Source organism: Choristoneura fumiferana, chromosome 6, assembly GCF_025370935.1.
Source record: "Choristoneura fumiferana chromosome 6, NRCan_CFum_1, whole genome shotgun sequence".
Classification (NCBI taxonomy): Eukaryota; Metazoa; Arthropoda; class Insecta; order Lepidoptera; family Tortricidae; genus Choristoneura; species Choristoneura fumiferana.
This window is the reverse complement of record NC_133477.1, coordinates 9,227,117-9,254,984: the sequence shown is the minus strand read 5'-3', so window position 1 is coordinate 9,254,984 and position 27,868 is coordinate 9,227,117. Positions and strand designations below refer to the sequence as shown.

Here is a 27,868-nt window from a genome sequence, read left to right as displayed (position 1 = left end):
ATATACATCTGCAGAATATTAAATAGCAGAACATTAGTATCGCCAATTTTTTATGGCATAATGGCATAGCAAAATACTAGTTTGGACTATTGTATTATCACTGAATTTTAAATAGCGCTGACTTTAACATGGCGTAATGACATAGTTAAAGGAAATAGCAGCTACCATAAAAATGGGTTTAGGTTAAAGTAAGGCCAGCAAAGTAAGCGTGCCGTAACAGCAGCAGGCAAAGCGCTAGAACAGAACAGCAACTACATAGTCGGTTGGGTTAGGTTAGAATTGCGACCACTACAGCGCGCGAGCCGAGCGAGCGAAACGAGCGTGCCGCGGCATCGGCCTGCTAAGCACCAGAATCTTTCTGCTGCCTAAATAATAACCGTAATTTAATTGCAAGGAATGTTTAATAAAATTTTATTCTGCTTTTTATTATCCTTATGCAAAGTAATATTATGAGATATGTCTTTCTACGTAGCGACTATTCAAACATATAAATATTATTCTCATCGATATTACGTGACAATACAATACAATAAATATGAGAAATGATAGTATGAGAAAAATATATGCGAAAAGTAATTCGGTGATATGATGATTCTGCTAAAGGTTGTTATGAGAAACGAAATTATGTAGTATTGCTTGGTCTGATTCACAGATTCAGGATGTACCTAGATGTGATCTTTTCACGATATGATTGACATGTCCAGTGATGTAGGTAGATAGATAGTAGGTACAGTTGTTTTCATTTTTTTTTATCTAACCTTTTAAAAATCGAACGAGTGCATTTCCAAGATTAATCAGAGCGAAATCAAACAGAATCGTCCAATCATATATCACGTTACAAGAGGAGCGTGCCGGGATGTGAATTTAAACTTTTTGTGATTGGAGAAGAATACTACGCTCAGTATCATTGAAAAACATACATAGGTTTACTACTTAGGTAGATATCCTGAATCATATATTATCATTAGGTAGCTTCAAAACCCTGGCAATCTGCTGAGAAGTAGGAGCTCCGTAGGGCTCCATTATTCTGGTAGACGAAAAGGAATTATGCGAATACATAAAATAGTTTTGTACAAATAGAATGATTTTTTTTTACAAATATGGAAATCGTACGAAAGTATCTGGAGTGTACAACTGTTTGAATTCACCAAAGCGAGCAAATGAATTGAAATGAAACACAATCATATTATGATAATAAGGTTTCTTGTTCGATTAATGCTAGTTTACAATAAGATTACTTTACCACTTCTTATGTCATAAGATTAATTAATTGTATGTTCACAATGTACAGTGTGTAAATTTTGTCTTAGAGTTAAATTCTGAAACAGTCCGCCGGGCCGCCGCCGGCCCCAAGGGCACTTGGAGATAACGCGGTAAACTCATCTTTGCATAATGACATCCAGGTTATACGAACACTTCACACAACTATCAAACGCTTACTTCGTCTTAGTATAAAATTCGCCAGTTTAAGTAAAGTTAAGCTGCGAGAATAAAGACTAATAAGCGAAACTGTTTTTGTCCCGCAAATGTTTTGTCTGTGTCTGACAAAGGGTAATGTCAAATAATCAGATAAAGACAAACGATTAAGTTAGGAGAAGCTTATCAAACGTTTTTGAATAAAGAAGTTAAGGCTTATCACAAGATTGATTTTGGACACATTTAAATTACCAATTAGTATTGTGTACGCAGAAGTCTCGCTTATAAAGTGATTTTATTCTAACGGCTAAATAATGGTAAAGCGCAATCGCTTCTTAATATTCTATTAAACTTGCCAAGCGGGTAGTTTTGCTGTGATAAAACTTAAATTAAACTGTTTGTTTTTTTAAATGGAAGTAAGACATTGCAAATAAATATTTGTCAAATATGAGCTGATAAAATAAATCGACAAATTATTAAAATACACATCATTCAATTCGTAAGGTTCTCCCCCCATCTATCGACGCAGAATCGACAAAAGCCGATAGAAATAGTTATTTGTGTCACAAGGGAGCAAAATGGTGTATTTACGGCGAGGGCGTAAATTGAATCCAGAATGTAGCGAAGGATTCTACAATAGAATCCTGAGCGTAGCGAGGGATTCTAAAGTAGAATCCTAAGCGTAATGAGGGATTCAAGTGTTAGCGCCCAAGATGAAAATAATTTGGTCCCGAGTGGCTCATACAACTTTTCACACCGAGCATTAATAAACTTGGAAAAAATAATTCTTAATAATATTATTAAAGAACAACCAGCATAGAAAATGGCGTGGCTTTACAATTATCAACATCAAAAAATGGCATTTGCAATAAAACCTTTAGAAAAGCCTTGAACAGAAAAGTTGCACTTTGCTCCCAAAGTTACTTTTCTGAAGGAGAGGTGTGAAAAAAGCTTTATATACCTATATAAGTACCTATAAATGAGCATGGCGGCTCGTATCGGCTCTGCCGACGCCTGCCGACACGTTAACGCCTTTTTCGCTCTTATTGCACAGACATAAAGCTTTCTTTTATCGGATTTTGCTGATTGCGCATCAACAGATGTGGGGAGACCTTTACAGGTATTCACATCCTTTAACTAAAGTATGAGCTCTAAAATTAATTTAGATACATAACGTTGATGGTATTTGGCAACTTCTATTTTTTTAAATGAACAGAGTTATTGAGAATAATATCCAGTAAAAACTTCGTTTTTATTTTCCTGCAAAATAAATTATATTTAATGACTTTTCGGTTAAACCTACTTCAAACTCTGTTGTCACTGTCAAAATTTTATGAGCTATTTCTAATGCGGTGTTAAAATTCAAATGAAAATAATGATACGCATGGCTTATGTTTTAGCAGCCAGAGGGCTGTAAGTGCAAGGCGCTTGTTTGGCAAGCATAGCAGAAGCGACTGCGTTAATTCATAAGATTATATCGCACGTGAAAATATGAAAAGCAACAGTTTAATTTAGTAATTGATTGTACTTATAGCCATTATATCAATGAAATAGATGGAATATTCAGATTGGTCTTTCTTTTTAAACTACCAATTATGCGAATATTATCAAAGTAAAAAGTTTGGCTTATATGACCAAAATTTGTTAGTGTCAATGCATAGAGAATTCTGTTTTAATGTTAGTTACAGTTTGCCAGGTCTTAGTGAGAGAAATTCATTCCAACTGAAGTAAAAAAATCGATACAACTGTTTTCTAATCTCAAGAATTAACATGTCAATTCTGTTACTTTACAGAGGTTCCGTATAATTGACATACTTAAGTAAAAAAAAACATACTTTTCAAAGTCCAGTTATAAATCATTCATAACGTACTATTTTCCGTTCAAACAGTATAACCTAAATAAATTATATTCTTCACTATATGCTCACACAAATTAATAATAATTATAGCTCTTCATCAATTATTTCACGTTATACATTTACATAATAAGTGAGAGACAGATTACAAATATAAGAGCTTATTCAGGCAGTGTATCGTTTCGGAGCTACTTGATAGTTTAAATAGTGGTTAAATAATAGATTTTTCACCTCAGCACCTCATACAGGCAGGTTTTGCTATGAGAAATCAGTGAGAAAAATCGCATTTTATTGCTCACTCCGTGAGACAAAGTAACTTTTTATTTTTTTTTTTAAATGCTGAGTACAGTGTTGGGTCTTCTCACTGAATTCCAAATATTTGAACTACACTTTAATCTGTCACTCACTTCAACATGAAAAAAGCGAGAGATAGGATCAAATGTGTTGATTACAATCTAAAATTAAATTTATGGTATTAAAAATATATCGATACCTAAAAAATTACATGACAACGAAATATTTCCAAAATGTAAATTTTTCCGATCTTTTAATAAAGTATGCAACCTCGTTACCTGAAGCCTATATATAGGCTTTTTGCGGTATTAAAAAATAAGCATGACATACAAGAAGTTTTAGGTTCAAATTACAATGCATGTTATGAGTACCTATGAGATTGGTATTGTTCTTAACTTTCTGGTGACTTTTTAAAGATGAAATCGCGACTGTACGTATCATTTTTGAGTAAGGGTTTTAAATGTGATTATTATATTTTTTTCTTAATAATCGGATTAAGTATATTTAAATCTAAATTATGTTCTCGCTGCTGAGGTGAAAAATTGTATGTGTCACACGAGATCAAGGTTTTTTTGCATCTCGTGTGTTGAATTTGAATCCCTTGCTGCTCTTAGGATTCTAACCTAGAATCACTCGCTGACGCTCGTGATTCAATTATACAATCCTTCGCTTACTCGGGATTCAAATTCAACACTCGCAACAAAAAACAACTTTGCTCTCTTGTTGCACAAATAACTATTATGTGACATTACATAATGAGAATACATTAAAATACGAGTGTGGGGTTAATTGATAGAGCCGACTGACGAGCTTCATAATAACATCACACGAGTTTTTTGATGCGTAATTATGTAAAGTCACACATATTATATTTATAAACGATACAAACTAATCTTTGCAACAAGTCAAACTGAACATGAGAAATGGCAGTAATTAAATTTTTTTATGGCGCAAATCACGCAACCGGATTTTTTTTCAGTTCGGAGACAAACTAGATGTGCTCCCAACTCTCATAACGTGCGAGATTTGTCAGAATTGTTCGATTGATATTAGAATGAGGGTTACCACAGGTTTTCACAGAGGCGAAACATCGCTAGATGGCGTTAGTATCGTGAGGTCCGTTTAACCAATCACGAGCAAACGTCAAACGTCAAACGGACCTTGCAATACCAACGCCATCTAGCGATATTTCGCCTCTGTGAAAACCCTCATTGAGTTCCAATCGAATTGCTGTTTGTGACAGATGTTCGAAATCTGAATGTAGGTAGGGTAGGTACTTAATATCGAATAAAATCAACAACGAAATAATAACATTTTAACAAATAAGACGTTTGTCTTTAAAAAACAGTATTTCTTTTAGCTGCTAATATTTTCGAGTAAACAAATCTGTAAACAAATAATAAAGGGTTTATGATATGTGCATAGATAAAATGAAATAAAAACTCCTGTGCGATACAAAACTAATTCATAAATGCATCTGAAATTATTATAATTAAATTATTTTACATTTTCTTATCGTTCCGTTGCCGCGTCTGAATTTTATTATTGAAGGTTAAATGGTTAAGAACTAATAATGTATTGGCGAAATAATTTCCGTTAAATTCAGCAAGAGGTATTCATGGAGGTTTTAAAAAAAAACTTTTTCAAAGAACAAAACAGCTTCGTCGAAGTTCTTATCGCTGTCACTTCGCGTTTGAACTTTTGTAAAAATTATCACAAAGCATACAGTAACAAGGTACTAAAGTGTAAATATACCTTTAATTTCGACTGTACAATAATGTTCTACTGATAAAGAACAAATAAGTCAGACGCGGCCACTACAACGATTGGTAAAGTTAGGGTCTACGGATTTCAGAGATTAAAATGACTACTTAAATAAAATATCACAAACCAAGATAATGTGTACCTTTAATTGTAGATAATTGTGCGTGTAGTGTAGCAGAAATAAAATTAAAATATAATAATTATCTATTTGTTAGGTTTTATTATAAAACCACTCATCAAAGTAATCGATGATTATTGCTTTAGTTTATTAAGTTCAACGATTTGGATATTTAGAACATAAACTTTTAGTAACACGATATAAAAATAAATGTTTGCAACGTTATCATAGATCAGGCATCCCTTGTCTCATCTCATATGTATAAAAGGACTACTTACAGAAATGATTTTATTTACAGTGGTTTTGTGTTGTGCAAAACTTTCATTTGTTTATATTGCGATCCTCAATCGCATAAAACAAAAGACGAACGCATTTCATCTTTTTGAAAATCCTCAATGGCAATTAAATGGTTTTCATGTCGACTTGACTCAAGCATTTACTTAAATATGTGTAAATTGCAACTAATGTCACTTAGGTAAAAAAAACATATATAACAGGAAAGTACTCTCGTATTTTCACCCAAACTTGCACTTGTCATGAAACAAACAACCCTAAAGTTAGATGGTTTAAATATTCACTAGCATATTTTATAAAATAACATGTACAAACCTACGCAGACTTCATTATATATCTATATAAATTGACAAAATGAAAATTTTATTACTGATACTTATAGGTAAGACTGAATTCGTTATGCATGGTAAACATAAGACATGAAAATATCAAATATTTATTTAACATGCTATTTACATTATTTAGTAATATACTAAATTATGTTTATTTTGACACCATTACGGGAACTCGTTTAATGCTACAATCTGACGAATAAATAACGCAAATTTTCAAAGAGGATTTTCTCTGCACATTACCACATCTAAATAGGTTAATAAAATATAGTACTCCTACGCTAGCTAGGGGCGGGTGACACTCTTTCCCGGCCCGGATAATACCGATATGGTAATACCGACCCTGTTTTTCGCGTACACGCCCATAGAAACTGCGTAATAGAGGCGCTTTGATTTTACTTTAAGGTCTATTATGAAATGAATATACTATTATGAAATAATAACTACCTAATATGTTTATAAAATGAGGTAAAAAAAATAGATTTTATATAAAATAGCGTTGAACTATCAACTGTGAATTGCCTTTATTATTCACTTCTTTTGAATTGTGATTTGTGTCGATCATGCATCTCTAAATAGTTGATAATCAAAATCAGTCATGGTAATTTTCTCTTATTTTACTGACAACAAAAACTTCATTTTGTTTCCTAAAGTGTTTTTCACTACCTACATTATATTACAGTATTACCACTCACTCAAAACAGTTATCTAGACAATGTACAATTTTTAAAGCATTTCAAAACTGATGATAAACTCGGTGAAAAGGTATAATCTTGTTGGTACAGTTGCAGAGAAAATCCTTAGTATTTATCGAGGTCGGTAATTTAAGTCTCAATTGTAAATTTAATCGAGTAACCTACATTCGAATAAAATTTTGACCTTGCACAGATTATTACAGCAATAGAAAAATACTTTTATTTATAAGTAGTTAGCTAAACATTGCACATTACGCCGTTCCCGTAAATTGCACGCAGGACATACTCACATTAAATACAGCTCCTTACATTATATATTACAAGGTATGTACAACGACTACGCGCATTCGCACGATAAGTATTTTACCCGTGGATATTATCACATTATTTTTAAATATATGATTATACACACTCTCAAAGTTGGGAATATTTTTTAGTCCATTCAAACAACACAACGAATAATAGGCAATGGGTTTTGATCACTCAGTAGATAGATGTTAACTAATTTCAACAAGTTTTCAGCTTTTAGTGACTATTCACAGTCATTAGATATATCTTTATCAAAAACAACGTAACTGTTCCAACACACCTATGTCGATTGTTTGAGGTTAATAGCCGCTGAGCTTTTAAAACTATCAATGAAGAATAATTTATCTGACAATGCATTTCGTAGAAGACGTTAAAGACATTTTTATTGAAACATGTATTTTTGTGTAAGAAATCGGATAAAAACTGAGATCTTCCATAGCATAACACTGCATAAGATTTTTGTTTATTATCCGTATGACATCACGACGCTGGCAACGAGGACCCTTTAGTCCAACAGCAAAATTGCCAGCACAAAAATACCACTTAATACCAATGCGATTCTGAACCCATCGACTTTAATAATTGTTTTGGCGTATCTGGTCGGAGTTCGTCGGTTTCTACCTTAGTGTTACAGAGTGTGTTTGTTTACGCTGCGGCTCGGCGGCAGGTCGGCGTGCGTGCGTGCGGGGCGCGGGCGGGCGCGGGGAGGGGCGGCGGCGGCGGGGACGCCCGGGCCGCGCGCCGTCATACTCCGTCCAGCTGCCGCACGCGCACGTCCTGCGACGCGCACATGTCAGGCGCGAACGGCAGGCACGTAAAGTACGCACACGCCGCACACTCGTACGCCGGAGCCGCGTAGAACAGAGCCACCAGTGCGCACATCATCCCCGCTGCCGACACTAGACACACCCAAACTAATACTATCTTCCGCCGGCGCTCGTATGGTCCGAAAGTGATAAACGGCAACAACGCGTACGACAGAAGAAAACCAAACACGAAACCGAAAACGTGAGCGAAATTGTCGATCCATGGCAGAAGGCCTAACAGAAAAAGCGCCACCGCGAGCCCGATTAGTTTGAGCAGCGAGCGCCGCGGGTGTTTCAACAGCGGCCACGCACCGATCACTTCCACCATCAAACATGCGAGCAAACCAAAGTGAGATCCAGCCGGCCCCACCTGGAACACAGATTACTTTATTTTAGTAATTAGCATGGTAAGATCAATCATACGTCAAATGCTTCAGTGTGTAAATTAAAAAAATAATGATGGGATATTGCATAGTAATATATAATGTGACTAATTTTAATTGATTAACTAACAGTTGATGATGATGATGACAGAGGCGTCTTTACCTATAGTGCAGGGTGTGCGTTGCACACGGGCGCAGCGGTGTTAGGGGCGCCGGCCGCGGCAACTTTGTACCTATTGCATTTTGACCGCGCGCTTCCTAGATGGCGCTAAAGTAATAATTGCACACGGGCGCTACATGGGCTAAAGACGCCGCTGCATGATGAACTTATGCAAGTAAGTACTCGTATGCTGTCTTTGCTAGCGCTCCGGTTCTGAGGCATCAAATGGCAAAATTTTGCAGTCAATAAAGAGTGGAAACAAAATGGCCTCCAAAATTCACTAAATAAATAAACCAAATAAATATAAATTCACTAAATTCAGATTAGAAGTTAAGTAATGTAATTAGATATTATTAATTTCAGAGAAATAAACAGTTTAATTCTTCTTTAGGGTTCCGGAGCCAAAATGGCAAAACGGAACCCTTATAGTTTCGCCATGTTTGTCTGTCTGTCCGTCCGCGGCTTTGCTCAGGGACTATCAATGCTGGAAAGCTGTAATTTTGCACTAATATATATGTAAACTAATCCAACAAAATGGTACAATTAAAAATAAAAATTAAACATTTTTTAGGGTACCTCCTATAGTGTGGTGTGGGGTATCGTTGGATAGGTATTTTAAAACCATTAGGGGTTTACTAAGACGATTTTTGGATTCAGTGATTTGTTTGCGAAATATTCAACTTTAAAGTGCAAATTTTCATTAAAATTGAGCGTCCCCCCCTCTAAAATCTAAACCGGTGGGTGGAAAAATTTGAAAAAATTCAGGATGGTAGTAAGTATATCAAACTTTCAAGGAAAACTATAACGGCTAAGTTTGCTTGAGAATTAATAGAAGTTTAAGAGTAAATAGCAGCCTCAGGTATAAAATATACCTAAACTTGGAAGATTCCGTATAAAATACGAAATCTTTAGAAAAATATTACTTAATTTTTTCGTAATGGCTACGGAACTCTATCTTGGGCGTGTCTGACACGCTCTTGGCCGGTTTTTTAATACATTATTTTTGCTTTTCTAGGGTCACTTAAGGAATAATCTAACTTACTACAGTACAATCCGTGAGCTCTTAAAAAAACCTTCGGGTTTCGGGGGAAATCGGAAGGATTCGTGTAGTAGGAAATGACAATTGTCTTTTTGACTTAGTAGCAATCCATTACGCGAAGAGTGCACTTGTTGTGTTTTCATTGATTTATATAGAGCAGTTAAAACTACCACTTACTTATTTATTTAGTATATTTTTCAAAAATTGATTTCTATGGGGAGTCAACTGAAACAGGGTATTTCTGTAAATAGGCAATAACGGGAAATTGTTTATAACGTATATTTTTGTTTTAAAAAGAAGCTGTAAGTTTTAAGAAATGTGTTGATTGTAAGCAACGAGGATTTAGAAAAGTAAATTAAAAAATATTAAACGAAGCGGAAAAACAATATTAAAAAAATATATTCTAATATGAGCAAACTACTTATTGATTTAAAGTTATTTAATTAACACATGTACGCGTATACTCAGCTGCACAAAATTCCCACTACATACAAAACTACCTATTACTGCATACATTCGAGGGCCGGGCTTTTTTCCCGCCCAGTATATTTCTATCAACCCAACGCTTAGCCCAAGATTAAGTACTAGCATCAGATTCTTACCTCAGCTCTATATGGCTCGAAGATGGCCGACGCCATGTTGCCGGCGACGCCGCTCCCTAAGTACACTACAGCTATCCTAACTGGCCCCGCCATTTTCTCCAGGTCCCGCATGAAGAGCCACTGGAGCGCCAGCGAGGCTGCGAGATGCAGCAGGCCGGCGTGCACGAAGAGCGACGTCCACGCCCGGTAGAGCTGGTCCGGCCGTCGCCGCCGCATGAATGGAAGCATGCCGCAGACGTCGTCAAGGCAGGACACCTGAAATCACCAATTACCAACTTTAAAAACTAAGCATTACCATAATACTGACCTATATTTTCAAAATAATCATACCTAAATTTCCCAAACATGGAACTCTAGCTAAAGAAACAATTGATTGTTTGCTTACATAGTAGGTTTTTTTTTATTTCGTATGCACGTTTTGGCGCTATTATAATTGTATCGTAATAGCTGATAGCGTCCAGCTGGCTCTCGCAAACACCCAAGTTATAGGCTCAGCCTAGTTTGGGGTCTGATGAATAGTTCGTTTCTAAAAACTATTTTGTATTTTTTTTTGTACATTCCCACAACTATTAGAAATATCCAATTGGTCTTGATATAAATTGTTATAAGCGTTTTCTGATACAAAAATCAAAGGTCTGGTGTACACCCAAAAAATTCAACTAAACTATTAGAGACACTGAAATGTCGCCAAAGTAAAAAGTATTTTTAACTTCTCATGCTCGTAAAGTTTGTTTTTTACGCTGGATCTAGGCGACATAAAATGACGTTTTATGCTCTAGTGCATAAAGTAAAATCTTCGTCCAAGGCCAAGGTAAGCAGTTGGTAATATATAATAATATATTAATGCATAAAAAATAAAAGGTACATAGAAACTGAACAATTGTTTCCACTGTTGCTATTTCATTTCCTCGCAATCTATTTAAGTGAAAAGCAGAGTGTAAAACTCGAGCATTAAACCCAATTTTCCCTCGACGTATCTATCCACCCTCGCCGTACCGGCTCGTTTTATGCTCTTGATGTACAATCTACTATTTTTTGTAAAGCGATTTCCCTTGACTTAAAAATAAAGTTTTGATAGAACTTTTTTTGCTGATTGGTTTTTGATCACTGTATTGGCATTGCCACATCACGACCTAGTAAATTTCAAGTCAATCCAACAAATGGAAGTTAGTCAAATTTCACTTGTAGTAATAAAATTACACACCCACCCACCGACTCCGGAAGTACCTGAAAGCTTATAAGTATAAAGGTATAAATTCTCTTACTTGTGAACACAACGACGCCTCCTCATGGAAGTAACCCTTAACAAAGTCACAGTGTTCTCTAGTTGTTATAACACATTGGCCATGGACTCCTATACAGCACGGGTGGCCGATAACCTCGCAAGCCATGTGTTCGGCAGCGTGACCCGCGCGGCCGGCCGCGGCGGAACCGTCAATCACTGACTTGCGGCATATCGGCCATTTTGTAATGTCGTCGGGCCATTCGTGGGGGGCTATTGAACGGGGGGCTTCGCAAAATCTGGAATGTAATTAATGTGGCAGGTGTAATTCTGATTATTTGGGATTCCAAGGACTCTGTGTCCAACGTAGTGTAGAAAAGATGACAGAGGAAAAGCGATATTTGTGATTGTGATGTATGTAGTAAAAGCGGCAATTACACTGCGTCATTCACCTAATGCGGTCGTCGAATTTGTTTCAAACTACTTCGGCGAACGACTGTCGCCTTTACATTAGTCTGTCCGTCTACTGCGGCGGCCATATTAAGGCGGTGGCAGCTGTCGCTCGCCGAATGCGGCCGACTACTGTGTTCTTTACACTTTTGCGGTCGCCGCATGCAGCATGCGCCGAACGACTCAGTGTAATTGCCGCTTTACTGTTGCTGTACATAATTGGGTCTGGCTCACGAGCGTTTTGCCCGCCCGTTCCAGTGTGTTATGAATATTGATGCATACGATAACTATTTTTTTAATTTATTTTCTGTGTCTGATTCTAAAATTTCTTTCAACATTGGAGTTCTATCCAATCCTAAAATAACATAGGCTACTTTTTATACTGAGCAAACGCAAATTTCTCATTTTGCTTTCTGATTCCATTTATTTACTTATCCTTATCGTATGGTGATTACACGCTGATTAACGTATATTTTTTTTACAATTATCCAACTACGTAGTCTGAGGGAGGGTATTCAATGTTGACAACTAAAATAAATGTCTTTATGTCTCTTAGTTCAGCAATAAAGATCAATATCTTGAAGGTTATTACCTTCGTACGTAATGAAGAAATAGGTGTACGTCTTTTTGGAAACGTTCTAAAGTTAATGATTTAGTTTTAGTAAGAAAGAGAAGTTATTACTTACTTGGGGTCTAATCCGCAAACAGAGCCCGATATCCGTCCTCCAGGACCGGATTCTCCTGAGGACCATTTCTTCCACGTCGATATCGTATTCTGAAAGTCATCAATAATAGCAAAATTTAACAAATTACATATTTTGTTGTTAAAATGTAAGTGCTTTAAATTGAAGCTTTATTTTTGTTAAAACGTAGCACATTATTAGGCATAATACAGGTAGAGCGTAGGTAGGCACTGATTCTATGTCATATGGAAAAAAACACAACTGATATTTTGGATCGAATTTGAGTTAAAGTGTATTCGGAATTTCGGAATCAGTAAAAAATGCATACCTATTTAACTATATACGCAATCCAGTTTTAGGAAAAAAAATACTGATGCGTTACGTGATGGGTAGAATAGATAACAATTGTAAAGTCTCGCCATGTATATGATGAGCAGGTGGGTGCCTTTCACAATTATATTGATTGCATAAAAGCACCTTAGCACGGGAGTTTATTTGATATAATCTTTATATTTTATTTACCATTTTTCTTACGAAACGTAGTATCAACTTATACATACAGTACACATCTACAATACTTTTGCCAAAAACATACAGACAAATTGGGAACCTCCTTTTTTATTGAAGTCGGTTGAAAACCTCACAAAACAATGCGAAACGCGTTTTCAACTAAACATTTCTTATGACCAATGTGATCATTACCTGTCTTTCATAATTTCGGGAGAGACGGGAGACGGGAGAGATGAAAACACGCGTTAGGTTACGGTCTCCCCAAACCTATCGACGCCGAATTGGCTTTAGCCGATCAAAAAACTCTTTATATCCACGCAATAAGTACGAAAATGACGTCGATCGGCTCGGCCGACGCGAAACGACGTTTACCGACTGGAAGACGTCTTTTTCACTCTTATTGCGTGGACATAAAGGGTTTATAGGTCAGCTTAAGCTGATTCCGCGTCGATAGATGTGATGAGACCTTTACCAACTTATGTCATAAGTCATAATTGTATGCTTTATTCTGAATACTTTCCCAGCTGCTATAAATTCTCCTTAATTGTAGCTACCTAAGTAATTGGTATTGTTCTTAAAAATATTTACTTACCTTTGGTATTAATCCTCTTATCTGAAGTTAAGCGTGAACAAAGGAATTAAATTAAATGAATTGGTCAATTCTTTAAAATATGACATGATTAGAAAAAATATAACCATGTTATTAAACTGCACGTGAGTTTAAGTATCAACACTGGTTCAAGTTTTATGTTGACCCAAACTACGAACCAAGTTAATGCTAGAAGTAAAAATAATCAACTATAACATTGTTCAATGTTTTTTTTTTAGTTTCAGTGGAAACTGAAAACAGTAGACAAAGATGTAAACACACAGAAAACAACAGAAAAGTCAAGAAGGGGCTGGGGATCGAACCCAGTTCTTTGTCATTCTGGTGGTGTGTGCTATACCTACCTACAGGGTAGAAAAGATTTATGGACCCTGGAGGGAGACTCTCTTAAATCCTTGACTTAGCTCATTTTACTTAAAGGAAACATTCTTTTGTTATTTTTTATTTTTCATACAATACTTTCAAGAGCTGTTTATTATTGAAGTCTTGAACTAACACTGTGTTTAATTAACCATCGTTATTGGGAATTACATGCTTAAAAGCCCTGTGTGCAGCCGATCTTCAAAAAACGTCCTGGATTTCTTAATATTCTTGTAATATTTTAAGTTTTCACTATTCTCACTTCTTAATTAAATACCACTCCCGGAACTTATCACAAAAACGACGCGACCTAACTTTGTCCGTCGCCGACGGCAGGACTCGTGTTCCGCTGCAATGTGGCCCAAACTTCGAGGTAATTCCAGCAATATAATATCGCCGTGATACGTACGCGAGGTTTTAATCTCCTTACTCACCGAACAATCCGCTTTCGATGACTGCACACATCCGGAGTCGTCATTTCGTATGCAGCAAGCCGTGTCTCTCTCCCTTCGCGCGGACGCCGCTATCGCCCGGGCTATCCTCGCGTCCCTTCGCATGCAGGGCGCGAACTTTGCCCCTAAATGTATTAGATCGGCGGCCCGCGGACCCAGCCAGAATGACGCTGGTTCTTCCCATTCCACCTGAAATTCAAGATGAAACGAAGTTTTTAAATAACAAAGAAAGAAGGCATTTATTCACTCTCATAAAAGACACATATACGCAACTAACTACAAATTACTTATTGAATTTGAAACGCTTGGTCATGATTGCTCCACATTAACCGAACGCTTTTGTCCATAGTAAATTCATAAAGTCCTCTAAATGGCCGTTGGTACACAAATATGCGAAGCTATGGCTAAATATGCGGAACTTAGCACCTCATATAAAATTTAAAACTAAAATCAAATATATAAAAGCAAGTCTTTGGCTTTTAAGACGACTCAATCCAAAAAAAATATGTGGAACATAGTAGGTACTAGGTAGGTAAGTTTTATCCCAGAAACTGTGGAGACAACAATCATACCGTACCTAAGTGTCGACGGGTTCTTTTTAATCTACTATAATCCATACTTATTAAAATTTTAGCGACAGAAAGCATAGCTTATCGAGAACTTTTAATGTGGCATTTAGAAAATAAAATATATTACGTTACTTTTCATTAATGTTTAATTTTACGAAACATAGTCAAATGTGATGCGCGAGTACTCGTGTGTTCATTTCGGCACACCTTAATACCGTGTAATATGTGTAAAAAAACTTTTTATGCGAACATAATAATATATCGCCCTATCTTCGGTTTTGATTAATCAAATTATTCTACATAATCCAAACAGTTAATGTTATTGCATGCCCCACCTAATAGGAATCCACCCCGAATCTGCCTGACAATAACTTAATTTGGTTATATTATTCACAATTGACCTACATTTCATTATGAAAATTCGATCACTATTTTTGTCTACACGGAACGAGAAATATCTGCCGTTATGATCGTTTATTACATTAAGCCCAGCCCTATCCGCTGCAATCCAAAAGATTGTTAAGCGGTAAAAACTAAGACAAAGGGATGTCTGACAAAGCCTGTGTGACCTATATACCGGGGTTGGCTTAATACCCTTACTTTGTATCGTTCGTTGCGCCCTCTCGTGTCTTTCACCTGCTAATTTCGCATTACGAATGTACTTGACTTTACATAGTTTTGCGAATGAGGTCATATTATCATTGTGTTTTATGTTATATTCATGGGCTTTGTTAGTCGTGGTGGCTAAGCTTCTGTTAAGCATTTTCGTTTAATGTTGCTTCTCCGAAGATCGCTTATTTTGCTGGACAATGTAGAAAGTTAGAAGAGACGTAAAATTTTGTTTATTGGGTTTATAAATGTATGTACAAAATTTAACAAATAATTCAAAGATGATTGACATATTCACAAAGGTAAAGGATAAATATTTCCTTATTCTAGAAAAATTCTGATACGAAAAGGTTGTTTTATCTATTCCTTTATATGTCTCAAAAAAATAATAGCCAAAGTACCTAGGTTACTAAAAAATTTTTGATGCGATAAAATTCCTTTCAGTCCCTTTGTAAACCGTGGCTAGTTAATTCAATTTACGTAGATGAAACAATTTTAGAAATTCTGATCAAAATACAACTATACACTAATATGAAGTTACTTAACTTACTACAAAGGAGGCGGTAATAAATCCCCTAAGAAAATATTGTACATTGTGCTCTAAGCGCCGCCTCAGACATTAAATCTGTGGGAGCGTGTTGTCTAAAAGCTTTGCGTCATTTAAGCTTATTAAACAGGACGTAACAAAGAAACCGAATTTGGGAGTTGGCTCGCGTTACTTCTCCTCGGGGATGGGACTGTAAGGGATTGTAACGGTTTTGCAAAACTCTTACAATGAGTGAAAAGTAGCTTTGCAACTTTGACTCAAACAATACCCAGATTTTTTTGTTTCATAACATCAGTGTAAAGCGATGCAACAGTTACATGACTATGCAATCTAAATAACGGAGTGGGATATTAGAGTGACGCTAATTTTACAGCAACCTAGACCAATCATCGTTATGGACCTGTCGAGCATCGAGAACCAATTCGCGCCATTGATTTCTACTCCCTCCTTACCCTTTCCAGCCAAGGACTACATCAAACTTGTTGAATGAGTATTATATTGTTATGTATTAAGCCCAGTGAATTTATTTTTTTGCGATAAAATATTCGAGCTCGTAGGGATATTGAATTGCATTGCGCTAAGATATAAATAGACTTGCCAATGGAAAAAAACAAAAATGAATGAAACATTGATTGACAAAAGTGTGCTGTTCTTTCCTAAAATGAATTATGCGGCAGATTTCCACGACGGTATTGATTTGTTCTAAAATAGAATGGCACATTTTTGTAGTCTCCAGTAGACACTATTATCTAGAATATCTCAAACAATAGAAAGGTAGTTGAAAAAACAATTCGATTGGGTGCTAATTATTTAGAAAATACATACCTACAAAAAATCACTTACAAGAAAAATCTGAGAAGATTTCATTCATTGGTGACGAGGGAGTGATTGGCTACTTTTATTGGTTGTGGTGATTTTACCATTTTAGTTAGATTAAATAAGTTACGTTATGCGGTAGGTAACTATAATGTATTGTATAGTAAATTTACTGATTTACTTCTTTAAGGGGCTGTTTCACCATCCATTGATTAGCGTTAGCCGACGGTTAAATGTGATGCCGTCTCCGTCTATTAGAACAAAACAAATAGAGACGGCATCACACCTAACCGCCAGTTAACGCTAATCAATGGATGGTGCAACAGCCCCTAAAGATAATTTATTTTCTTAAAACTATCACAAACTGAAATACGTAAGAGTAATTTAGTTAAAATGGTTGGTTAGTTCATAATACTAATAATACTGCAGGGTAATTTCGCCAACTAAACTTAACTGCGTACCCGACACGAAAATTGTAAAACATGGCGGTATGGCAAGAAAAGCTTCAAATGATTCAGTTCATGAAGGAATTATACAAAAAGTTGTAAAATTTTAAAAATTTCGACAGCGCTTCCTTGTCTTATTCTTACCTGTTGTAAGCTCAAGCTCTTGACCAGCACTTGTCCAGAATGCGTATGTCTTCCAAAACCGACGGGTCCAAAGCCGTAGCAGAGCAGCGAGAGGAGCAGCACCAGCGTCTGCACCGTGCTCACCCACCACGTGAAGTAAGGTCGGTAGTCTGTCAGCTCGTCCAACTGACGAGCCACCTCGTCTTGGTGTGTCACCGACTTCCGTAGAGACCGCCTGGAATAAATAAGGTAAAGAAATTAATGTGTTGGGTTGTTATTGGGCACTTTTCAGCCCGTATTCCACGGGGTCACTTGTGAGAGGCGGGATCTCAGAGGAGCTAGTGATAGATTACAGTCACAGTAGTAGGAACCTCTTAGATGTAACATTATGAAAGGAAACACATGTACTTTTCCGTGTTTCTCTTTTTTACCCGACCGCCCGAAGGAGGGTTATTAGATACCTATTGAAGGTTCTAAATGGGTACACATAAAATGAATAATGTCATGAACGCTCGACATTTTATACTGATAATCAATTAATCGAATCAGCCCTCATTCAATCCACCCACTAACGTAAAGTCATCTTGTTTTTACAATCATCATCAGCCTACAGCAGTCCACTGGCTGGACATAGGCCTCTTCCATGGCGCGCCACAACTTTATTTAACTTGCCCTCTTTTTAGGGTTCCGTAGTCAACTAGGAACCCTAATAGTTTCGCTATGTCTGTCCGTCTGTCTGTCCGCGGGTAAGCTCAGAGACCGTCAGTACTAGAAAGCTGTAATTTGACATGAATATATATATCAGTCACGCCGACAGTTGTACAATAAAAAAAGTAAAAAAAAATTTTTACGGTACCTCCCATAGACGTATAGTGGGGGTGTTTTTTTTTTCTCTACTAACCCTATATTGTAAGGTAAGACAATTTTTATAATTAGTGATTTTTTTGGGAAATATTCAACTTTAAAGTGCAAATTTTAATTGAAATCGAGCGATCGAAACTGTTGGGTGGAAAAGTTTGAAAAAATTCAGAATGGTAGTAAATATATCAAATTTACAAGGAAAATTATAGTGGCTAAGATCGCTTGAGCATTATTAGTAGTTTAAGAGTAAATAGCAGCCTAAGGTATAAAATATACCTAAACTTGGAAGATTCAGTACACAATACGAAATCCTTAGAAAAATATTATTTGATTTTTTCGTAATGGCTACGGAACCTGGGCATGTACGACACGCTCTTGGCTGTTTTTTTATTTATTTATTTGGGTCAAATCTTGCAAGTTTAATTTGAACCACTTCCTCCAGTGGCCGGTTTGAACTGAAATTTGGCACTTATGTAAATCTGGTGACAATGCATTGATCTGGCAGTGCCATCCTGGTGGTTCAGGCAGGATCGTCTCTGCAGAACGGAACTCCTCAACGGCTTTATGGCGTCGACTTGAAACTTACAACTTACACGGAAATGTAGTTTGGATGACAATTCACGTACCTACAGTCAATAAAAAGTAGTTTGCAAATAAGCTTGTATTAAAAATGTTTTTTTTAACAATAAACTTATTTGCTTTTTAAGACATTTGATCTGTGGCCGTCAATTATATCGTGTTACAGAAAAAAGTGGTGAAAACGATTGATTCTAAGTGTCTTAGACAATGAGGCCTCTGATGCCGTATTGTCTAACGTTTCTGACATTGCGATCGCAATTAAATGACAGATTTCGCATATAAAAACTGTCATTTGATTGCGATCGCGAGCGCCAGAAACGTTAGGCAAAGTGGGGTACGGCGCGACAAGGTTTACGTGGTCTCAATAGTTTCTCCATTTTAACTTTCTTGAACATCTAGAAACTTTAACAGGGGTACGTGGTAGCCATAAGTTTGAGAAACCCTGCGTTAGGCAATACGGCCTCTGGTCTTATGCAATAGTCATTAAGATGGTCTGCCCGTCAATCTCACAATACTAATGATAAATAAATACTATGTATATCTAACAAGAGTTTCTGTAACTGGTTAGAGGTATTTGTGAGGTTCGTTTACCAACTTTGGCATTTTTGTCACGTTTGCGATTGGGTAAATAACTAAATGAACCAATCGCAAGCAAGACTAACGGATTGTCCCGCAAGCTTCGCGGACTTAGGTGGGATCAACTCCGACTGCTGGTCGGTGCTCTTACTGGTCACGCTTTCCTAAACAAGCACTTACATAATCTAGGTGTTACAGACAGCCCCCTGTGCAGAGCATGCATGGAGGCAGAAGAGACAGCCACTCACATCCTTCTGGAATGCTCTGGTGTGGCGAACTACAGGGCACTACACCTCGGATCACCGGGGTCACTGCAGGAAGTCGCCGGCAACGTCAAGGGTCTAGGCTTCCTCCAGGAGCTAGGCTGGCATGAATAGTGCCTACAGCCTAATCACGCAAAATAGGCGCACTTAGACGTCGAGTTGCGGAAAACAGCCCGCTAATACCTATACCTATACCTAAGCAAGACTAACGTCAAATGGACCTCACGACACTAACACCATCTAGCCAGGAAACCCTCATTGTAAAACTTGTATAAGAATAAACACCTAAAACAACTTTTATAATGAATCCCGTAGTGCACTGATTAAAACATTAACTATAACAACGTTATGATTAAACAAAGATAAATTCATAAAATAGATTACTTATGGTCGTTATAAATAATATTACTTAGAGCCCTGAGCCGAGGGTATAAACAACGCTCACCATAAATACAGCCATGCATCATGTCATGTCCAGGAGTTATTAATTCAAAAGCCATTACACCACACTTTTACACGGAATTTTCCGGGTAAATACAGGATCTGGGTAATGTTTAGAAAGTAGCGACCGCCATTTTAATGGAGACCGTTCTTTTACTTACCGAGTTCTTTGTTTGTAATTTTGAATAAAATTTAGAACAGTATGATTCTGCACAACGCTTCAAAAAAATGTACCACAGACCCTTATTTCAACGTTATAAGGCGGAAGTAACATGTTTTTGAATGGTTCCAATTAATACATAATATGTTTGCACTTCACTGTGTACCTGTTTAACTTCATTCATTACCTAAGTACAGCGTAAATAATACGGTTTTAGTATGGCACTATTTTTTTTTTTATTGCGTTCTATCTTTGTGACGTTGCGACATATTTAAATCAAACTCGAACTAAAATGAACTTTTATTTATCAAAATAAATTTCGGCATTCACTAGAGATTGAGCTTTTCACGTTGGAAAAAAGTTAAAATACTTATTACATTTTGTACTCCACGGAGAATTGAAGTACTCGTAACTTTCTAGACTCAGGTTCTGGAATACTTAACAGCGGGCGTTGCTGCGAGTCACTACAATAAAGAGAGGTTAATGTTTTCTTTAAAGAAAAAATATTTGTTGTTCTTTTCCCTTGAAAATATTTCGACGACCGAGACTCATTTTAATAAAAAAACTTTTGTACCTGCTAGTCACTAAAACAATCACAGAATGTTACAAAATCAAAAATTCATGCATACTTCGCATGCAGATTTCGTTTTAAAATTAGCAAAATGTCTTGTTTAATCCGGACAATTTAGCCATAAAAGTAGTAGTCAAATTACATAAATTCCGTCAAAGCCAAATTTTGGTAGAGACCTTGGGTACACCATTACGAATAAAGTGCCAAATTGTTGATCCCATGTGAGTTAAAAAAAGTTATTCGAGGTCAATGTCAAAATTTTAGGTTTTAGTTTTTTTTTTCGAAAACGGCATGTTTTATCAAAGAGTAGCCTATATATACCCTGTTGAAGATAACGAGTTAGTACTAGAAAACTGAGAAAGCACGCAATTGGTCAGTGAAATGAGTCACAAATACGCATCGGATAGGTTTACATGGCGGCCAAAGTTCAGTCAACATCTATCTCTCGTACGATGCGGACGCGTTGTACTTTCTTGCATACTGGATTGTTATTTTCGGCGTACTCTGTGACTCGGCTTGTTTTTTGGACTGTTATCTACTTTATCTGCGACTCGGCTTGTGTACCGGGCTGATTCCTGCTTACTGTGTGACTTGGATTGTGGACTAAGTTTTGGTGTTCTACAATGGTTAATTCACCAATTAAAAGACTGAGAAGTAAAATATTATAAACTCGTAACACATTACAATATTGAAAATATAAACTGAGACATGGATGCACGGAAAAACCAGAAAAAGAGACCAGCACTGGGATGCACGCAGCACGGAATTCTGAGGACCTGGATTTGATTCCCAGTGCTGGTCTCTTTTTCTGGTTTTTCTGTGCATCCATGTCTCAGTTTGTATTTTCGATATGGTTTCACGGGATACCCGTAAAAGTAACAAATTTGGAGTTGAAATAAAAAATACAAAAGACTCCAAAAAACCAATCTAACAATTAAAATGTCCTATATTGATATACATTACTTACATCAAACTAAAGATTCTTTACATTATAATTGTCCTAATCGAGCTGGTGTAAACTTGAAAACTTATAATACAACTATGGTCCAATAAAAAAAAAGTTTTTCGTTATTTTTATAAATAATTAGCACTGCTTCTTAATTTACCTCTAATTATCAATCTTGCAAGCTCAAAATCCAGTTAAAAATGTCACCTGTTGCAATTTCAAAGTTATCGACGTCTAATTTTGGACCATATTATATACCTGAGTTTACGGTATCAGATTTTATAATCAATTAATTAAATTCAAAGCACAATTAAGTGAAGAAACCTAATATGCGTGTAACGTAACACCAGAGACTCGTTTAGTGATGGGACCTAATGGATCTTGAGTTATATCGGTACTTATTAATTGGTAAGTAACGAATATTCTTGCAAACTCCGTTTGGCCTTACTTAAGTGGCAAATAATATTCCAACCTAGAATTTCACTAATATTCGCATTAAATCTAGCTTAATAATCGGATAAATGAACATTAATTAGGTATGATTAAGATTTTAAATTATTAGTTTTATCGACTCAAGTTTCGAACTTTCGACACTTTGACTATCTAGTCTTGTGATATTGACAGCTGTCACCCGCACCATGCTACAATGAAAGTACTGTAAATACATACAGTACAAAGTTATTTTCTGCGCTGTTTCTTCTGTCATGGTCCTTTTTTTAATACGCAATCGATCCCATGAAGGTATAGCGCGCACTCGCATTTCCGTCATTACTTGTCACTGGCACGGGAGGCCCCGGGTGCCTCGTAACGCCGGCTTAGTGCCCCGGCACGTCATTTGTATAGCTATTCCCTTAACGACCTGTCACCGCTACACGTAAACGTGATACATCGCCCCTTACATCGATTTCCTTGAACTCTTCCTCATCTGACTCTAATGAACGCAATACTGGAAATGATTTTTCAGGTGAGGCCTCCAAAACAAAATTGTTATTAAGTGGAAATTCATTGCAGAATTTATCAGGAAACACATATAAGAAAACGGTGGAATACCTAAATACTTGCAATATTTTTGCAGAAAAAATATTCAAATCAAAACTTATTCTATTGGAAAATCACAGTTGTATTCGTTATCGTTAAATAAGTGTAAACTAATACTTAAAGCACTTGTAAGTATTAATTTTTAACAAAAAGAGAAAATAAAAAAATATTGAATACGAGACTTTTAAAACATTTAAATTTTTAATAAAACTGCATTGAAAAGAAACTGTTCTCGTAATTCACACAATATTTCTTGGAAAAAGTATTTGCGATAAACATTAAACAGACGCTATAGACCATTTGTTACGATTTAACAACTGCGTTGCTTTTTGAAGTCATTAAAGCCACCGTCTAACTTTTTAACGTGAGGTTTGTAAATATATTACGTCCCTTAAACAAGGGTTTTAATGGTAGGGCGTTGACGTTGACCGAAAATATACTAACGTATACTTATACGTACAAATAAATTCTACTTTCAAGTTTCAACCCTATTCGTACTATAATAAATCCCAAAGCGGGCTTCCTAAAAATAAGCGCGTAATGAAATGAATGGCGCTGTTTTAGCAGCAAACCATGTAGACCCAAGGGTTGTGAGGAAATAATTCACGCAAATTGATTTGTAGTATTGAATTTCAAAATATATGTGATTTATGTTTGCCAATTTAGGGCTAATTTAGCTTTGTTATAAGTTAAATTAATTACCAAGATATCAAGTTTTCGCTTTTAGGGGTGATTAAACTGTCTCGTCATAATTCATTCACTTGTAAACAAAATAAAAACCAATTTTCAAGTCGCTGTTTTTATTGCCAGCTACAAAAGAGTGCATCTCTTCACATTGTTTGATTTAATGCGAATCACAGTTATGCGTTACGCAATTTTGCAAATTAACTACTTAACTACAGAATTCTTTACAACTTGTCAGTAAATATAATTTTTCGTAAGTACCTAAGACTTAATGAACAAATTCCAAGCCGAAAAGGGTTCTGACTGCTTGGATTGTTCATATTTTTGCGCAAAACCAAGTAGGTACTTTTCAACTAGCAAACCTGTAACAGATTAAAAATCTGGGTTTAACACTGCGAACGGTTAGCGCAATAAGTATCCATTCTTATTTGGAATGTGCTTATAATTTATGTGGTGGCTCATGTTTAACATTCGGGTCAAAGTTCAGAAATTGGCGGAGAGCTTGACGATAACATTTAGGATGCTTTAACTGGATAGTTCGGCACATTGACGTTAAAATACACCAAGTACTTGCACAAAAGTTTTAGCAGCAGGGCAAAACTAGTTCAAAATCTCAACTCAGAGATGGTGATTATGCTAAAACATGTTTAAATTTTGATAGAAGCGAAACATTGTTTCACTTTAGCATTAATGCAGCCTCTAAATCCTAGCTATTTATGATTAAAGCAGTACGTAACCAAAACAGATAAATAACCTTATTGAAACAAAATAAAAGCATCTAAAATAAAAATCTTAATATTTTTAGTCTGTAGAAATACCTAGCAGAAATTTAGACTGGCCCAAAACAAGTAGTTAGGAAGTATTGGAAAACAGTTTGCAATTTCTATCTAAATCAATTATACGAAAGTTCCCAACTAGGTTTTGACGGATAGGTCTGGAAATTGACTGGTAGTAGTGGGCAACCTAGAGATTTCATTAAAATTCACATTTCTGCGAATGTTATAATTATAAAATGTTATAGATTCAGACAGAACTATAGTATGTATGTGTATATGTAAACTCTTTATTGTACAAAATAAGTAAACAAACACAAATGACAAACAATGAAATATATGTATAAAGGCGAACTTATCCCTTTTAGGGATCTTTACCAGAGCATTCAGTAGGGGACAGACAAAAAGTGAGTTTAAAAATTAAAATAGATAGTGGAAGCTACAATACATTGCTTTAAATAATATAATACACAAATCTATAAAAGAATCCTAACATAAAAATACACTACTATATACAAATATATGCATATGCAAACAAAATAAGAATAATACGTACCAATACAATACAATACTATACAATACACACAATACTACACTGTACAATATAGTACTATAGTTTCTCTAATTTTCGTTTAGAAATGCCCAAAAATTATAGTAATATTATTATGTCACGGCATGTCACGACAAAAACCATGCGAATAAATTATACACTTTGCACGAAGTCAAGTCATTAATATCGAAGAATAAGTGAGTAATCATCATTGCGCAGATCAATATTCTGAGATCCCAAAAGAGATTATATCAAGAGAAGCCAAAAACCCAGTATTGTAGTAAATTTATACGAATAATTTATAATAAGGTCTTTTGATGCTTGATGGCGATGTGATCGTTTTCCTTGACTAAAAGCTCTATTTTCGTTTAAACAGTGTAATCTATGATCTATGGAATCCGTATACGTCAATTCGCTGAAGAACTAAAGTCACCGACATAGCTAGAAGAATATGCAAGTTGAAGTGGCAATGGGCGGACCATATCGCTCGAAGAGTAGAATGACCGATGAGCGAGAAAAAATCTCGAGGGACGACCATGACCGGAAGACGAAGCGTTGGCAGGCCTTCCCACTACACGGACTGACGACATCGTGAGAGTTGCAAACTTGCAATAACCGATTGATGAAAGTGTTGAGTTGATGTTTAGTGTGGCGTTTTAAAGCTTTGGTTTCCTAGGACAAGCGGTGCCGTCATTAAAGCAACCGTAATAAGTAAGTGGTGAATAACGTCACTAGAACGTTATCTAGAGAGCGGTGTCAGTGTCAATGACGGCACCGCTGATCCTAGGAAACCAAAACTTAAGGTTATTTGTTCAGCAATGGACCTCCTGAAGAAAAGAAAAGAAAATGGTCTCACCTGAAGAATCTGCCGACGACGCCCATGCCGAACTGCCGCCGGTTGGAGTTGTCGGCCAGCGGCTCGAGCATGGGCGTGTGGATGCGCGCGCCGCCCGCGCCCCAAGACACGCTACGCTCGGGCCGCCGGTACTCCACGCCGCCGCTGCCGAGCGGGGATCGCGCACTGGAACACAAGTATACCAGTTATGGATGCTGTAGTGTAATCTCAACTATTATAAGGTTTATGTCAATCCAATTTATGAAAAGTGTAAACAAAGACGCCATTTACCCGACCATAGACATTTAGTGATGTGAAAACCTAGAACCTAGTGCAAAATCATTAATCTGTTCAGTAAAACGATTAATTTTTTAATTGAATAGATCAAAGTATTTTTGTCTATTTTATTATTTACAATTCTTGATTTAGTTTTAAAGACTGTTTATTCAATTACAAAATCAGTAACTTTTTTTTAATTTTAACGTAAGGTAAATAAAAGTCGCTTATTAAATCAAGCATTAATCGATTTTTAAAATGTCAAATTTTCCACCATCTCTACGCCAGTCTATGCTACTACAGATTATACCCATGTTTAATTCAAGAAATAACGTCAGATTTTGACGAAGATTTCTCAAATGAAAATTAAATATTGAAATCGGATTCGCGCTGTCACCTCTCATATTTCGTTTTATATAATTTTGACACTGGCAAAATTGTCCTCCAATGGACAGAGCCATATTTTTCTAAAAAAACAACCAAATATTGAAATCAAAAAAGTGATTATACGTCCAGTTAAAAGATCCCCTGGGTGTTTATAAAATACAAGAATTTTGATAAAATCGGTTTGTTTACACTTTATATAAATTGGATTGATATAAACATACGTGGCGTGCATTGGATCGTTTCCATGGTAGGCAGTAATTGGTGTTTGCACTGCAGCAGCGCGCCACCAGCACTAGCGCTGCCTTCCCTGCTGCCCACTCAATGCACGCCATAGGTCCACAGTAGGACACTGGCCTCATCTCATTTTGAGAGAAGATTAGTTCTTTACGGTCTAGAATAAGGCTGCCCAATAGACTTAATAAATGAGCTTTTTTTATATGTGACTGCGCCGGGCCACTATTTTCAGAGGTATTTAACTAATAAAATTTTAAATAAAAAAGAAAGGCCGGCGGAACAATGCGTCTGAGGGCAAATTCAAATGCTTTGGTGGACCATTTCTTCGCTCGCGGGCCTGCATTTGGCCAGCCTTCGTGTAGATAGTGTAAGTTGACAACAATTCCAAGACAACTTTTTATTAAATACTTTTTTTCAGGCTTGAAAAACCTGATGTTATAGCTAACCGTAAAATTAGATTTTCAGTTTCTTTGAAACAATTAATTAGTTCAATTGAGGTGGCTAGCAAATGACGTCACAGTTAGGTATTGTCATACTTTACTTTCAGGAATCGACAGGAATGACAGCACGTACAAATAATTATGTCAAGTGATGGTGGTGTGAAATATCCTACACCGAGCTGCAGAGGACAGTAATCTACCTCATGCAGTCGTAATCGTAACTATGTGTAAAATTAGTTAAGTGTCTTCTTCATTCTATGTCATTTTTAGGGGTTAGTATCCCAATGGAAATAAACAAAAAGCATCATATTTAATATTAACCATAATATTTCAACACACATAAAATTGTATCACTGTAATTATAAACCAAAATGATCCCTTAAAGACCAGATGTAGGCGTCCTGTGTCGCGCAGTTTAATTTGATCTTTCACGCCTACGCCGATACGCTCGTCATATTACCCTTTGTTAAGGTGATCCCTGCCCCAATGACCTTCGATCTGAATTCCTTAGTTTTCTAATGTTTTTTGTAGCTTATCATATTAACAACAACGGCTTTAATCAATGTCGTATCCCATATTTACTTCAAAATTAATTGTCTTCAAGATATTTGGCATCAAAATTGAACAATTTTAGGCCAAAAAACTGGTTTACTGGCCATAACTTTTGTGTTAATTAGTTTCAAATGAAAACCCTCGACCAGTTTTTAGAGATGTCAAAGACGAACCCAAATATGTAGATTTCGTATATGTTTGATCTTTCACGTCAATAGAGATACAAAATAAGTGTTTTCT

At 36.3% G+C, this 27,868-nt stretch overlaps 1 protein-coding gene across 4 annotated transcripts in view; it reads right to left on the bottom strand.

Annotated features, from left to right (window-relative positions):
* Positions 1 to 1,184: 1,184 nt before the first annotated feature.
* rho-5 (rhomboid-5) overlaps positions 1,185 to 27,868 on the bottom strand; it is a 169,540-nt gene continuing 142,856 nt past the window's right edge. For 3 of the 4 annotated variants that reach the window (XM_074089102.1, XM_074089098.1, XM_074089101.1), the window contains exons 5-12: positions 25,761 to 25,925; positions 17,484 to 17,697; positions 14,335 to 14,541; positions 13,526 to 13,546; positions 12,427 to 12,515; positions 11,334 to 11,589; positions 10,069 to 10,323; positions 1,185 to 8,254 (exon numbers count right to left, since the gene is read on the bottom strand). In XM_074089102.1, the coding sequence (XP_073945203.1) occupies positions 7,823 to 8,254; positions 10,069 to 10,323; positions 11,334 to 11,589; positions 12,427 to 12,515; positions 13,526 to 13,546; positions 14,335 to 14,541; positions 17,484 to 17,697; positions 25,761 to 25,925 (1,639 nt within the window). In that variant the 3' untranslated portion in view covers positions 1,185 to 7,822. The remainder of the gene's footprint in view (positions 8,255 to 10,068; positions 10,324 to 11,333; positions 11,590 to 12,426; positions 12,516 to 13,525; positions 13,547 to 14,334; positions 14,542 to 17,483; positions 17,698 to 25,760; positions 25,926 to 27,868) is intronic. The other variant, XM_074089099.1, reaches the window with a different exon arrangement.